This window comes from Eucalyptus grandis, chromosome 1 (genome assembly GCF_016545825.1).
Source record: "Eucalyptus grandis isolate ANBG69807.140 chromosome 1, ASM1654582v1, whole genome shotgun sequence".
In the NCBI taxonomy this organism is placed as follows: Eukaryota; Viridiplantae; Streptophyta; class Magnoliopsida; order Myrtales; family Myrtaceae; genus Eucalyptus; species Eucalyptus grandis.
Window position 1 is genome coordinate 22672708 of NC_052612.1, and position 16213 is coordinate 22688920.

The 16213-nt window shown below is 40.0% G+C and overlaps 1 protein-coding gene across 1 annotated transcript; it reads right to left on the reverse strand.

The window, feature by feature from the left end:
* Positions 1–10607: 10607 nt before the first annotated feature.
* On the reverse strand, positions 10608–12470 carry LOC104433071 (aldehyde oxidase GLOX). The gene is given in 5 exon segments (XM_010045708.3): positions 10608–10942; positions 10945–10968; positions 10971–11564; positions 11567–11641; positions 11644–12470. Coding segments are annotated over 5 exon segments (1626 nt in total). The 5' UTR covers positions 12437–12470; the 3' UTR covers positions 10608–10802.
* Positions 12471–16213: the final 3743 nt, after the last annotated feature.

Below are 16213 nucleotides of genomic sequence, written 5' to 3' on the forward strand. Positions count from 1 at the left end.
CAGTGGCAAGGCAATGGCTCAATGGAATGGCGGTTACCGGGGAGGAAATCTCGCCGGACGCCGGAGGAATGATTGGGAAAGATGGGCATTCGGGTTCGAGTCGGACGATTCGGATGGGGAGAATATGAGTTCTCAAGGCTCTGTGGAATGGAGTGGCGTGGCGGCAGTGAAGAACGAGAGGGAAGTCGGTGTCGGCTTGAGGAAGGGAGGTGATAGGAGGGGACCATGGTGGATCAAATGGGAAGGATTATAGGAGAGTTGGGACTGATCAGAAGAAGAGAGGTGAGTTACTCCAGTCGAGGTCGTGGCAGTAGGATCGGCGAAATAATTGATGGTATGAAGAAGCCAAGGGATTCGGTTTCGGAAGTTTATGATATGAGTTTGCGGCAAGATGGAAGTTACGGGCTGTGAGCTCTCTGTAGGTCATATCATTTGAATTTTGGGGCCTAGGAGATTGAAATTGGTGAGGCATAAAACTTCTGTCTGGTAATAAGACTTTGCATGATTGGCAACGGAGCTGACGGATGGTTGTGCAACCCTGTGATGGAAGAAGCGTATCTGGAGGACGGTCAGGTAGAAATCACTCATCGCTTCAAGATGTATAAATATATTAGGCTTATAGTTGTTAGTTATCTCTTTCTGTACATTGGCCTTCTCATTTGTATATTGGATGCAATAGTGGAATTGTCATGGGTTCAGAAGCCAAGAGACCAGGAAATGTTATGTACATCTGCACCCACATTACATGTCTGAACTAGCTTCATGATGCATCGATTATGGTTTATCATGGACTATGCAGACTGAAGATGACTTGTTTAAACAGGCTGCTGTGATTTTCACTTTCAAGTTGGTCTGTTATTAGCTTTTCTCATCGACTGTTTTGGGGATTTGCGAGAGAGAAACATCCTTGGTAGTTTTGCATATTCTGTTGGTACCTATGTTATTTCCTCAAAAGTTTAGCCAGTCTTGCTATTGGATTAGTTCCTACTTTCTCTCTTGCTCGTTTGAGGACAATATTGAGAGGAATAAAGGTTTCAGTTTTTCTTTCGTCGCTTGGACATAAGAACAGATCTGATAAACTCTTAGTCTATACCCCATTTATGTGCGACTGAACAAGATACCCGCAAGGATCGGGATATGCTAGTATGGGACTTTGGGGGAGGGGGCGGGGTGGTGGGAAAGTAAGCATAGCCTTGTCAAATTTTAGCTTTTTCTTGTGACAGCCAAATTTACTTTGTGATTGCTCTGGAAATTTGAATGATGGATTAATATGGTTATTACCTTGACACAAGTTTTCTGAGCTTTCCCATGAAGCCTTTTTCCCATCTGATTCACTTGCATGCTGGCTGAATCCAGATGACAGTTTTCTCATGTTTTAAGCTGTGCTAGGACTACATGAAACTATCCATTGCTTACAATTCGACTTTCTGGTATATGCTTTTCTGGAGAAATCAATGAGTTGTGGAGGCATCAGGTATCGATGCAAGTTACCTTCAGATTTCGTGACTTGCCATTGCAAATTCATTTCTCTTTTTATATTGTTTGTCTTTGCCCTTGCTCTGCAATGCATGCTCAAGGATGCAACCTCCATTTTTATCTGTTGCTTGAACTACTCTTTTCTGAGCTTCAAAATTACTGTCTGGTCCATCTCTTTGGGCATCTCATGTATGTGTCTTCAGTCGTGTGGCTAGAACGTGGGTTTCATGTTGTTGCTACATACCTAGGGAGATGATGCTCAAACGTTTCTGAACATGTTGATCCGCTGATAACAAAGGATCATTAACGCTCCACATCTGCTTTATTGGTGAAGAAACTCCATTGACAGCAGGAACTATTTACTTAAAGTTTATACCGAGAGAAGAAACTTGTTCTCTATCTGCTTTAATTTCCTGAGCCGCCTTCATGCTCTTTTGACATCGCCAGTAGTGGATGTTTTATACAATGCTTGGTTCTGTTTGTGGTCTGAACTCTTGAAACGTAAGTGTGGCTGGCACTTTTTGGACCATGGGGTCATCAATTTCTCATAGGGTGATCACTTCCCATCTCAGTTATGATTACCTACACATCGGTACGTACGGGAGCTGATTCGCATGTTGATGTTCTGGACCTGACCCGAATATGAATACTGAGTAGCGAGTAAAGTGCACTGTAATTACCTGCTTCCGTGAGATCAGTCTTCACAGTTTAGAGTATGAATAGTTGAAGATTTACATCAAGGTAACGCTCGCCAGTTTGTGCTGTCGTCACCCATCATGAGTAGCTTTGATTAATTCCATGGCAGTAGCTCTAATCGCCCCCTAGTTCGCCCTTATCTTTTAATTTTTTTTTGTCTATAACTCATCCCTTGTCCCCACCCAATTCGCTTATCACTGGGTAGCGGGTGCCGGGTCATTAGCTGAGCGGCCAGTATTTTTCTGATTAAAAAGAGACTGTCACTTACAATTTGACATGTCTCAAATAAAATAAAAAAATTAAAAGTCTTGTTTTTCTTTGTCATTCTTACAATCAACATCTGCCCAGCCACTTGAGAATCCGGCTCAGCAATCTCCACCGCACAGGTCTTCGCAACCTCCATCCTCGACGCCCATTGATGTGCTGTGACTGTTGCACTATGTAAGATCGACATGGATCGACGGAATCGACACGTCATTTAAAAAATAAAAAATTTCAACACGTTTTAATACGTATATATAAATATAAAAATAAATAATAAAAAAGAGTATAGAATTATTTTATACTAAAAATATTAATTTAATATTTATTAATGTCATTTATTATTTTAATTTAACAAAGATTGAATAAAAAATTCAAAAATTACAAACACAAAAAAAAAAAGTAAATTTGAAAGAACATGTCATGTTTCCTTACACTTATCGGAAATTAGTGAGATTTTTATAGTCCCAAACAAAGTTCGGAGTTTATAACTCACAAGCTAATAACATAGACCAAAAGTGATAATTCACAAGCAATGCCTACGAGAGGCAGAAAGAAGAAAAATAAAAAATCACTATTTAAGTCTGTGGGGTGACGGGGCAATACCACAGCAAGATGATGGACGTTTCATCGTCACTCACGAGAATGTCAAAACTTATAGTTGAGAAAGTTGAGGTAGAATTTTCTTATTTCCCCTCTATTTTTGTTATTTTTATTATTTTCATATATTTATACTCTCTTTTTTTGGTAAATGTCATATATTTATCTTTATTTCCTCAAGTATTGAAAATTTTTAAAATTGATCACGTGTCGAATTCCTCGACACTCGTTGACCGCGTGTTAGACACGTGTCGGAGTATCAGACACGACACGAAGGCTTTCGGAGAGTGTCGGTCTTTCTTAGGTTGTACCTAGCACAAGTTTTTTCGTTATGGCACCTGCCTCAACCCTTCGGATCTGGTCAGGACGGCTCTAACGGAGACCATGAGCTTGACGGCAAAATAGAGGGAGTGGCTCAGCTTGACGAAGGCTGCCGCGATGATTGCGACCCTTGATGGAGCCGACCATAGAGGTTTAGACAGACCCGAAAACTTCCAGATTTGGTGAAGACCCTTGACAAAGCTCACCACAAAATTTGCGATGTAAGACCACAAACAGAGCCGAACTTCCGGATCTGGAGCCATGCCTTCAGATCTAGCGATGGTGGCTCATCAATGGCCAGTCTCGACGGCGAGGTCGAGATGCCATGGACGAGCCACTGTGATGGGCAGCATTGCGAACTCAAAATCCAAAAGAGAAACGGCGTACTAGGGTCATTCTTAGAAAGACAAAGCCGACCACGAAGACAGGTGGTGACTAGATGGAGGAGGAAGAGAGAGAGAGAGATAGGTTTTCTTTTATTTTAGACAAGTGTCAAATTGTAAGTGAATCTATTTTACACAAAAAAAAAAAAAAAAAAAAATAGTCACCACATGAGCTAGTGACGTGACACTTGTTAATCACTGAATATTTTATTGTCGGTTAGATCAATTCCATGGTAGTATCGGTAATCAGTCCTCGGTCGTCCCTACTTGATTTTTTTTTTTTTCTTTTTTATTTACCGTAACTCTTCTTTTTTTCAGACTTTTACTCCACTTGTTTATAAAGTACTGAAGTCAAAACTCATATCTAGAACTAAACTTTCTTTAGACTTTTGCATATACCATTCAAAGTCAACGGCGGTCTCCGGAGGATGTTGGAATGGTGAGTCGGGTTGGATTTGTTCATGGTAGGCTAGGGTCGATTAGTGACCAACTTGAAAGCCAACTTGACCACCATGTCAAACTCGAGATCAGACAATGAGTTTGATTAATGTAGAGGATGGTCTTGCCTTTTATTTTTTTTCATTTTTTTTTTTTAATTTTCTACCTTTTTATTCAATTTTTTTTCTATTCTTTTTACATTTTCTTTATAATTCTCTAAAAATTCACATCAACATTTGATTGCACTACGTCATGTGTCTTAAGAAAAAAATCACATCAATATTTTTTCTACTAGCCAAAATGAATAGAATTAAGGAAAAAAAAATTAATTGTACCAATTTGACAAGTTTCACAATTTGATTACACTTTTTGAAAATTTTAAAAAATAAATTGTTCTTTTGTGACAATTTTTAAGATTCCTAATATACTTATCTTGACATTTAATTATGGTAAATGAGTTCCAAACAAATCAATTTTAGACCATCACGTATTGCGAGGATTTTGAAAGCTGTTCAAAATTTATCTGATAATTTTGTGCAAAAAATATAGATTGGGAATTTCTACCTATCAAAATAGGTTTTAATGTGCCCAATTTACCATATCTCATTTAGGTTTAATAATTCCTACAACGATATCTAAACACAATTCAAACACGACATGGATATTTACCGGGAAATACAAATTCGAGTACCACTACGGCATAATGATTTCAAAATTGATCATTGACAAGTAAATGACACGTGTCATCCATTTTACTAAACAATAGTTTGCAATCACATTACAATGTTTTATAACAAAGCGAAATGACACAAATTGTCCATATCAATATAACGATATAATACAAATTGTCCGCCGTAATATCATTGATATAAATTAATAAATTTTCATGCGGTGATATTTATTGGTTGTGCAATATTGGCATTCATCTCTTTCTTCTTTCTCTATTTCATGAAGTGTTCTCTATTTACACCAATCCCATTTTTAGAAAAATGACACTAGAATAGATCACCTTAGTGCTACACCAAGAAAAAAAAAAAAGACCACTTAAGTGCTTCCGAAGATAATTTCCTGTAAAGTCTTGCATGGCTTTTTTATAAAATGTTAATTTATACACGTGTTTTTATTTATAAAAAAAAAAAGTTCAACGTGAACAATGAGTTGACCATTCATAACAAAACGATGCCCCAACCTTCAAATTTAGCTTCCTCACGCTCCTGCCCGTTCTTCTTCTCCACGATTCAGACAAAAATAGAGAACGGAGCCCCCTGGATTTTGGGGAAGGATCTACATTTTCATCATCTTGATGCTGGTTCTTCGTTCGGCCGTGGAGGAAATAATCATTTTTTCCCCCGAGATTTCCTTTCCATTTCCAGATTCGTCCTCCTTTTCATCTTCACCATCGAACCATCTTCAGGATCTTGGCTCCTTCACCTTCATCTTCCGCTCCTGGATTCTCGGTTTTCCTCTTCTGCTGATGGCCACCTCTTTTGAGATTCTTCCCAGATTCTTCCCCCGTCAATCGAGCTCATCTCCTCCATTTTTACTCCCTGGCCTTCATCTACGACTGCTGGACTTTATGAGCAGCTTGGCTTTCTTGACACAAACTTGAGTTGCTTGCAAGAGTGAGGAAAAAGAATTATCTGGACCTGACGAAACTAGTCAGTTCTAGGCAATTCCTAGGTCACCAATATGGTTCCTAGTTCCATTAAAATGAACTGGTGAATTTCGGCCCAATTCCCTATTCTAGGGATAAAATCGGCCACCTGGACCAACCGGACAAGACTGGATTGGACCTGTTTTTTTTTTTAATGTTTTTGTAATTATATTACATATTATTGACACCTAAATTTTGGTGACCCTTTTAATTATTAGTTGCATTAAAAAATTAGGGATTAATTTTAACCCCTAAAAAAATATTAGTTAATTAATTAATTGCATAGCATATAGTTTTAGGTGCATTTGTTTCTTAATTTGCATTTACATTGGGTCGGTGACAAATGGGTTTGATTTAGTAGTTCTAAGCTTTAATTTGGCAGGTCGGACTAAGCCCACGAAGCAAGTAAATTGGCCCGAGCCCGTTTTCTTTTAATGACAAGAATTACCTAAATTGAGATTTGAAATAATATTACGGTGGATTTTGGAATTTAAGAAAATCGGGTTGCAATCTTATCTTTAGGTGATAAAATCGGGAGATGTGGAAAATAAAGAAAAGTGATATTGCGTGCGAAAAAGAAATCTTCGCGGATGCTGATTTGAAAAGGAAAATAAAACCCTAATCTTCAGCTTATAAAAATGTTTTCGCATAGAGTTTCGAGGAGGCCACAGAATTGAGAACACACGGCCGCAAAAAAAGAGAGAACTCACGAAGAGAGAGGCAATACCGAGGAAGACTCCTTTTTCACGAAGGTGGCGATAGAAGCGAAGTCAAAATACCGTTCCAGCCGTCTTTTTGGCGTTGTGCAGCCTCAGTTCTTCATCCGCAACGCCTTCTTAATGAGTGCTACCCTATTGAGCTGTTGCCGACACCATGTGAATTGCTCCGACAGATTTTAATCCCAACCCTGAGCTCACCACCAGGAGTTGTTTCATCACGCTGAGAAGCATCACCGCAAAAAAAGCCTCGTTGCGATCCGTCACCGACTTTTGCCCGTGATCTCTCGGGCTGAGCACCAGCCGAAGACCTGCCGTCCAGAAGAGCCGGACCACCAGTGGCTACCCTCATCAATGACCCCGGCCTCGACAACTCGCTACTCGGATTGTGCTGTTGAATTTCTTTGTTTTGCAGGCTGACTTGTGCGCCGATGACCAGGTGGCCATGTCCCTATGATTCTCGAGTATATCGTCCGTGAAGAAATTCACTCGTGTTCACACTTCGGCGTCCATCAAGTCACAACGCTACCGGTTGAAATCAAAGAAGAAAAATACGAGAATTCTCAATGGAATATTTGAATTCACGGCCACTCATGAAGTTCCCGAAAGTTATAGCCAAAGGGCAAACACGTGGGAAAGAATTGGCCTCTGTGTAGCGAGGCGGTGGAAATTTGGTTTTCGGTGGGAGAAGGGGGTTAGATAAAAAATAGAATTATAGGGGTGCATGGCAGCAGGGAAACGCCGAGGGTTTGGGGTTTAATTCTTTAATCTTTTATATTGCGTTAGTCCTCGCCGCACACTTGTTTTGATTTTGTAGTCAACCGAGCACCACACCGTGAATTACCAGCTCAAGCATCCCAAGCTGAGATGCCTTGCCGGCTTGCTCTGGAAGCATAGTTGGTCATCACGAACCGCCGTTCGAAGACCAAATTTGGAAGCAATATTTGGGATAGGTAAAAATTGTCTATTCTAATTTCCGAAAATTTTGTTTCCTTATTTGATATATTCATTGGTGCACATGATGGAAATTCCCGATATGCCATGATGATATTCGCAACTCGAGTAGCCTCCTAAATTAGGAAATCTTCCTAATTTCGCAACGTGCACATGATTGACAGTCCGATTTCATGCTCGAAATGCGACTCGCAATCGCACGGAAAAAATCGCCAATCCGATCTCCCGCTCGAGATTCGATTCGCGATTTATTTAAAAATTGGCCAACCCGATCTCATGCGCGGGATATGGTTCGTCAATTTGTGGATATCGATCATATCTTATCTGATTTGTTGTCATGTTGGTTGAATCAAATTTGTTTTGTTAAATAAAAAAAATCCAAAAAATGCATAAATTTAGGATAGATTTTCTTTAATTTAAATTGCACGTTTAATTATGCGTCAATCTTAATTTTGGATTTTATAAAGAAATACAAAAATCATCATGCATATGTCATGTAGAATTAATGCATTCTTTGCGTCATTGCATATTAGAATAAAATTTCATGTTTCATTTTAAGTTTAGATATTAGATAGATTGCATTTTAGGATTATCTAGGTTAAGATAATATTTTAGTTTAAATTAGGATGTGGTTCAACCTAATTCTAATATAAATTAAATAGGATCTTAATCTAATTAGGTAATTTTCACATTTTATTTAATTTCGAATTTCATGAAAAATACAAAAAATGCCATAGGTTGATTTGGTTTTATTATTTAGGATAAAAATGCATTCTTTTAGGAAAAAAAGAAAAATTGTCATATGCACGTCATTAGGGTTCGATTAATTGAGATGCATGTCATTTAGTATTTTGGCTAGGCCCATTTAATTAAAAATTACACGTCATTAGAATTAGGTCATTAGATTAATTTAGATTGCATATTTAAGTGTTGCATTTTTTAATTTCAAATCTCATGGGAAATAAAAAAATTATTTAGAATAAATCATCTCATGCTTAGGATAGACTACATGCTTAGTTATGTCATATTGCTTAGGTCATATAGCTAAGTCATGTTGCCATGTCATATCATTTCATGTTAAATTAGTGGCATGCATTGCATATTGCATGATTTTCATTAATTAAGTGAAAACAAAACAAAAATTGCGTGTTAATTAGAAATCATATTTAGACTCAATGATGTGAATTCTAAACTAACAACGCAGATGCTTTCGTTGCTATGAGGTAAGTCCTGCAATTTATTCATTTGCTTTCTTGAGTGTTAAATTGGTGGTTTTGCGCACTGCATGGTCACCTCACATATTAGAATTTAAAATCAATTCATTTTGCAAAAAACATTTTTGAAATTAAAAGAATGGTACCAAAAGGCATTAGAGAAATCTAGTGTAACCAAGTCCCGGACTCACAAATCTCGGTTCGTAGGAGTAAAGTAAAACTCCTATTACTTTACTTGGGTTTAATCGACCCACCAAAAATAGATTAGTGGCGACTCCGAATTAAAAAAAATTTGCATGTTAAGAACTTGAACTGAAAGTCGCGGGTGGTATGGGAGAGGCCGAGTTAAGTTTAGGCTTAACAATCCATTAGCCAAACCCTAGGTGGTTCACACCCCGAAAAAAAAATTGGTCTCGACACATATCTATAAAACACTAAAAAAACTGAATCTAATCCTTACTTCCTTTAAACTTGAGCAATGCATAATGAAGTCCTCGGCTAACCTAAATCGTTTCTTAACTTAGAGTAGAAGTTTGAAGGATTTTACAGAAGTTTTTGTTAATATAATATGGAGTGGGAGAGGTAGTTGTTGATAAAAGTGTTAATATGATTGAATTGGGACTTTGAGGACAACAAAGGAAAAATTTTCCCCTTGGCTTTCTAGGAAGAAGGGTACTTTTTAGACCATAATGTTATTGATATCAAGGAAAATTTTACCCACCTGGAACCAGACCAACTGATAAGTTGGTTTGGTCCGGTGGCCAATTCAAGACAGTGGGAAACCGATCCCAATGGTCCAATTTTTTATTCCTGAGTAGGAACCGATTCAAGAGTCTTCATTGCAAGATTCAGCTCCTAATTTTGCCACAAAATCATTATTCTGAAAAGGTGTTGAAGAAGAGGGCAAAATTGAGAGGATTTGTCCCCAATTATGTTAATTTGGGTTTATGCATAACAATGTCGTTTTAGGGTTTTTTCATTGAATTTTGCAACATTGAATATTCAACGAGCCATGTTGGCTAGAAAAACCTTTATAATATCGACACGCCATATTTTGACATCCAAAATTAAAATTTGCATTTAAGTGTTTGTTTTTTTTTAACCAAAGTGACACTGAAATAATCCAACGAAAACTTTTGCACTAAAATATACCATACAAAAGTAACGACACTTTTAATGATCTATTCTCTTCATTTCAGCTCACATTTAGGCGTTGTAAAATAAATAAATAAATAAATAAATATATATACCAATATCAATTAAATGAAAATTCAACCCATGTACCTGATTTATTGACTTTCGTTGTTTGACTAATTAATGATTACTTTAACGTATCTTCGGCATTTTTGCACAATTTTCCATATTGCATAAAAACACAAAAAGATAGAGCTTTAATGGAAATAAAACTATAAAAACTAATGGATTGATAAGAACTTTAATGGGAAAAAATATGAATTCACTGGGTGACGTCATATATAATTTATATATGCTTTGACCCTTCTTTAATAGACCTCATTGCGCACCACTTCTCATAAGGCTCCACCTTTAGAAATCATGACTTTCTTAAAGGAAGCTTTAAGATAAAGATACATTTTAGTGGGTGCGTCTAGTCAATGATGAGAGTACGAAAGGGTCCATGAAGATGAGGTACCTTTCACTTCAAGATTTAGACAATTCAATGAATCCATGTGACATATAAAGGTGGTGCGAAATGATTGTCATATCATATTTATGTTGATTCTAATTATTTTTAACTGTTTCCAACCGTTGGTGGGCAGGCTCGTCCAACGTTCCTAATTGAAAGGACTTCAAGCAGTGCCTTGTCCCAAAGACAAAACGGTAAAATTCGCATTCGATCGCCTATCGATAGTGTCAAGGGCCAGATTGCAAAGCATTCACTTTTGCCTTAAAGGCAGAAACAAAAAGCACTTGCCATTTCTCAAATTAAAAAGAAAATGATCTTGAATGGACTATAGTGGAGATGCCAAAAATCCTGTCCATTATCCCTTTCGCCCATCGATTAAAACAAGAAAAATATGAAAAAAATGATGACATGACGTGGGAATTTAAAAGGTCCCACCAAAAGAGACTATGCCGCCAACTGCACCCAGCATGCCACGCTCGGCACGCCTTGGTTCACCGCGAACGCCATGTAGTAACCGGGCGGCGCAACCACCGCGTTCGGCGGCGCCGTGCACCCGATCCTGTACCGGCCGCTGCCGTCGGGACCGCCGACGTCACGGCCAGTTTGACCACCTCTGACCCTGGGAGAACGAGTGCGTCGCGAAGGGCGCGCTGTTCAAGTTCACCTCCACGATTCCCACCACCGGCAACGGGACGGACACGTACACGTCGAAGGCCTCCCCGTAACGGACCGCGGCCGGGATGTCGTCCAGCGCGGGCCGAAGGTTCGCCCGGTCCGGCGACAGGTACTCCGGGGAGAACGCCTCGATGCGCAGCTCCGTCGGGAATTCGGCGTTGAATTTGTAGAAGTAGTGCGGGTTGCTCCCGGCGATCAAGACCCGCCCGTCCGGCAACAGGTTCGCCGTGGAGTGGTACAATCTGGGGATAGTGGTTGGGGTCAGCGTCATGAACCGTAGCCCCGCGGGCTGGTCGGGCCTGTAGAGGAGCGGGTAGAGGCACGGGTCGGAGGCCATCTCGAACCCCTGCGTGCCGGCCTGAGCTCCGTTGACGATCAGGACGTCGCCGGTGGGGAGCATTACCATGTCGCCCATTATCCGGCCGAACGCCATGTCCTCCAATTCCCAGGAAGGCTCGGCCGCCGTCGCCACTATCCGGCCGCAGCTGCCGCGGGCCGGCTCGTCCGTGTTCCGCTCGATGAACGCGCCGTACGGGCCCCGCCACAGACCACGATCACGGCGGTGTCGTAGGCGCCGTCGAGGGCGAGCATCGCGGACGAGCCGGCCGAGGATAATTGCGGGGGCCGCCCTCCAGGGGCGGGTACTGCCGGACCACCCGAGCGAGCTTGTGGTCGAAGGAAACCGCCCTGTCATTGGCGAAGACAAAGAGGTGGTCGTCGGGCAGCAAGTGGACGTACGGGTATAGATTGTCCATCTGCTTGTCCCCGGCGTCGGCGAGGAAGGGGAAGAACACGGCGCCGCCCTCCCGCGGCGGGTAATACTCGACGGTATTCGCTGCGCGGCCGCCGACGACGATCACCGACCCGTCAGGGAGGATCTGGTTCGTCCCGTACCACCGGCCGTCGGCGAGCTCCACGTGGTCGAGCTCGACCCAGTCGCAGCCGCCGCCGGCGTCGCAGGGTTCGAAGCGGCGGATCTTGCGGACGCCGTCGAGGTCGCCGCCCGTCTGGAGGAGGGAGCCGTCGGGGAGGAACTGGCCGGAGGAGCACCAGGTGTCGGTGAGGATGGTGAGGGGGCGGATCCGGTTGGTGGCGAGGTCGAGGACCGCGGAGTGGGCGTAGCAGTCGCGCTTGAGGACGGCGTCCCGGGGGTTGCGCCGGCAGCCGCCGTGGGGGAGGCGGAGGCGGAGGCGGCTGGGGCCGATGTTGGTGCGGTCGAGGAGGACGACGGTGTTGAAGCGGGTGACGGCGGTGTGCATGGAGGCGATGCCGGCGTCGGCCACCAGCAGCTCCCACGTGCCCGGGAGGCCGGCGCGGGCGAAGGAGGCGAGCAGGAGATGGTCGTGAAGAGGAGGGTGGAGGAGGAACCGCCATTGTCGCGAAGGTGAAGCGAGCAGCCCCATTAGAGAGAGACAGTGGAAAGACGAGAACGATGGGAGGGGCAATTAACGATGGAGAAAGGAAGAGGAAGAGTCTAATAGAGGATCAATCTGTGGGGCCGCCGTGTATTGGTGAGCTGGAATATTATAATAATTAATTAGCGATAAAGAAAAGCATTGACTAGGGAGGGAAAACAGGGAGAAGGTTCTGTGAAAATGTCTCTATACGAGAGAGGAGGGGAGGGGTCTTCGATGGTGACTGGACAGACAAAGGTTGTTGTTTTGCAGGGAACAACAGGGAACAACGCACGTGAAGGGGACACGTAAGCATGGGTTTGCCTACGTGTCGTGGCTCTCTCCAGTCATCCGAAGAACGATCTTGGATGCACCGGGTGCATGTGCATGTGCATGTGGGGCTAATGCATATACAAGACCCCCCACCTACATAAACGGCTCAAATGCACGTTGGGGAAGCGAGTCGAAAAACTAATTTTAATTTTAATTTTTTGACGAAGTGAATGGGCTAGAGAAGTAAATTATTCCAACTCTAACTCGTTGATATTGGCTGTGTTTAGGTTTTTTTATTCAAATTGAGATAGAATAAGATAGAGGGTATTTAAAATCCTCTAAACATTCTTCGGATCGTAGAAATATCAAATCAAATGTTTGGTGTAATTTAAGATAAGATTTTGAAATCTTTGAAAATCTACAATCTAAGATTGGATTAAAAATCTTTTAAAATCCTTATATTTTGAAAATCTATGAAAAATCTCATCTTTGATGGGCTCCTCATGTACTTGACTACTCAAACCCTCTCAACCACTTTTGTCAACAAGCAATTTCCAAGAAATCAATCTCGAGAGCTTGACCACCTTCAATAGATATGACCTATTTCCTTAAGAAAAATTCTAAATTGAAAATTGATTGAAAAAGAAAGTGAATAACGAATGAGGTGGTGAGTTGAGTCCTAGCCTTCTAAGTAAGCCAGTACTGATGAGGATAGTCGAGGACACCAAAATGGTGGTGGGGTGCCACTTGTGAGAAATGCCAAGAGCAGTGAATTTGACTTTAAGGTTGGATTTTTCTGATGCATAGAAATTATTGTTAATTTCTTATTCCAGATTTTATCCGGTTGCATATGGTTTTATTCCATCCGAAGAGGGCCCCAAAAACTGCAGTCAAAAGAGGGAAGTTGGTTCGGTGACGTACGATTAGCCCTGAGAAGATAAACGGACGGACATCAGTCGTTCGATTTCAGCGGAAGGTACACGTGGAGGTGACGTGCGGGCACGAGGCCGCTTACGTGTCGTGGCTTTTCTGTTCTGTTCGAGGAGGTTGGGAAGGTGGCTGACGTCAGCGGGGAAGATAATTCAATGACAAAGTCAGCAAAAGTGGATTTGGGCAACACTCTCGAGCCCATCTCGATCTTGCAATTATTTCGATTGAGATCGACTGTGTCTCACGCGCATAACAAGGACTTCTGAGAACTTGTATCGTATGCGTTCAAGCGAATCTCAATCAATGATTGGATAAATCTTAAATAAGAAAATACTATTATAATGGAGAGCAGTATATCATTCAAATTGCGCAATATGAAAAATGCACGATTTATCAATGGTTTCTAAAGATTTCCCCCTCCAAAATTGTACCAAACCACAAAAATAATTTTGTTTAGTTTTTTATGTTTTAGGCCATTTCTACTCTACGCCTACTCTACATTCACTCTATTTTCGCTTACTCTTCGGTGTGGGGTAAACCCACCTTGAAATTTACTCATCCCCACCCCATCCCCGACAAGGTAGGGATTTGAACCCCTCACCTCCCCTTTCGACAATTTAAACCATATGATGCTTACCCTTTATCTCTAGATGTCCTCGGCAAAAAGTGCCAATGTGCATACTCTCTCCATAGTGAGATCCTCGTGGTTTTACAAAGTTCGCAAAGTTTAATGCTAAAATAGTATTGGGGGAAATGGCAGTATTGACATCAAAACTAGGTACAACATCCACTTGGGCAAGTGTCATGACTTTAAGAAAAAAAAAAAAAAAAAAAAAGTGCCCTAGCACTGAAAAATTTGATAAAATCTCATTTTAATAATTAAAACTCATTGAGTCGCTTAAATGGACAATTTGAAAAGTCTAAGCACTAGAGTGATCGCTTGTAATGCAACGGGACTAAGTTGATCATCGTAAAGAATAATGATGGCAGGAAAAGAATTGATTTTACTTCTAACTCATGACATCTTTTTGTCAAATTTCTAATTTTATGGAGCTTAGTGCCACCTCCGAAAATAGTTTAAGTCACATTCTAAAAAAATTTAAGGTCAAAGACACATTTAAATCTTTAAATGGTCTCATTAATGGTAAGATTGATGAAAGAAGAAAAATGTACATTTAATGTAGATTAATTGATTTAATGATTTTGAATTCACCTAGTCTAAACGGTTGTTTCTTCTTCTTTTGTGTTCAAATTGGAGAAGCTTACACGTTTTTTTTTTTTTTTTTTTTGGTAAAAGGAGAAGCTTACATGTTCGTTGCTTTTTACGAGAATAATCTAAAATTCGATTATTTTAATAAATTTAATGATCGGGATTTTAATTTAACGGAATATTAATTAAGTATATTTATATACAATGCCTCTCTAAAGTTCAATTTAATAACTTCTTGTAATGTACAACTTTTTTTAGTTCAAGTTTTTTTAGGTGTTTCTTCGGTTAAAGTTGTGGACTATCATAAATTATACTTAAAATATGTGAATTAACAAAGATTACCGAGAAAATTTTAGCTCCTTAGAAAAGAAACCCCTCGTAGAAATCAATCGTAAGTACGGTACTAAGTAGAATATGGAAAATGAAGTTTGCATATGAACAAACGAAGAAAATAACATAAGATGATCAACTAAAATTTTGATTAATAGTATGAACATTCTTTTTTTGTATGTTCGCGATGATGTGCAACTTTTGCATTTTGAATAAATAGCAACTTTCATCGTTTTCATTTGTGGTTGTGACTAATTAATTCTTTTGAGATTATTTTCGTCAACTCAACAAGTTAAAAGAGTGTTATAGCCATTTTAAGTATGAAGATAGTGTGGCACCTAAATTTGATGTCAAAACCCTATAAAATATCACATTTGTGCCAAGACTACTAAAAATTGTTCATTTAAGTGAATCCAATGATTTTTATTTGTAAAATAATACCACATTAGAGTTTTTTTATTTATTTATTATTATGTCGGAGCCACTTAAGTGATCACTTTTTAAAAGTTGTCACCAAAGTTGGTGCTACGATAATATCATTTTTCCCACCCAAGTGAACACGGAAGAAATGGGCAAATTACTTGATGAGATTGCAAAAACTGAAAATTGGGGATTGATACCAAATGAGAGAAACTATTATTGTTTTGAATGTATCGCCCGTTCTTGTAATATGTATAATTAATATCTCAACAATCGAATAATTTTCTCATTAAGTAATCTTAACACTCTTGGAGGCACTTATTAATAGGAATCATCCTCTTTTGCGGATGTACGATCAATAACCTATGTAACACCGACACGCGACACGACACGGCACATCGACTCGTTATTTCTAAAAAATAGAGAATTCTGACACGTTGCGATACGTTGTATATTAAACGAATATTTTTACTTTTAATTAATTTGATACAAATTCATAAATAAATAATTAATTAAAAAAGAGCTATAACAAATTTACACTAATAATATTAACAAATTAATTCATTTGAAATTCAAAAGATATATTCATAATTAATGCGAAACATTTTTTTAATTTTAATAAA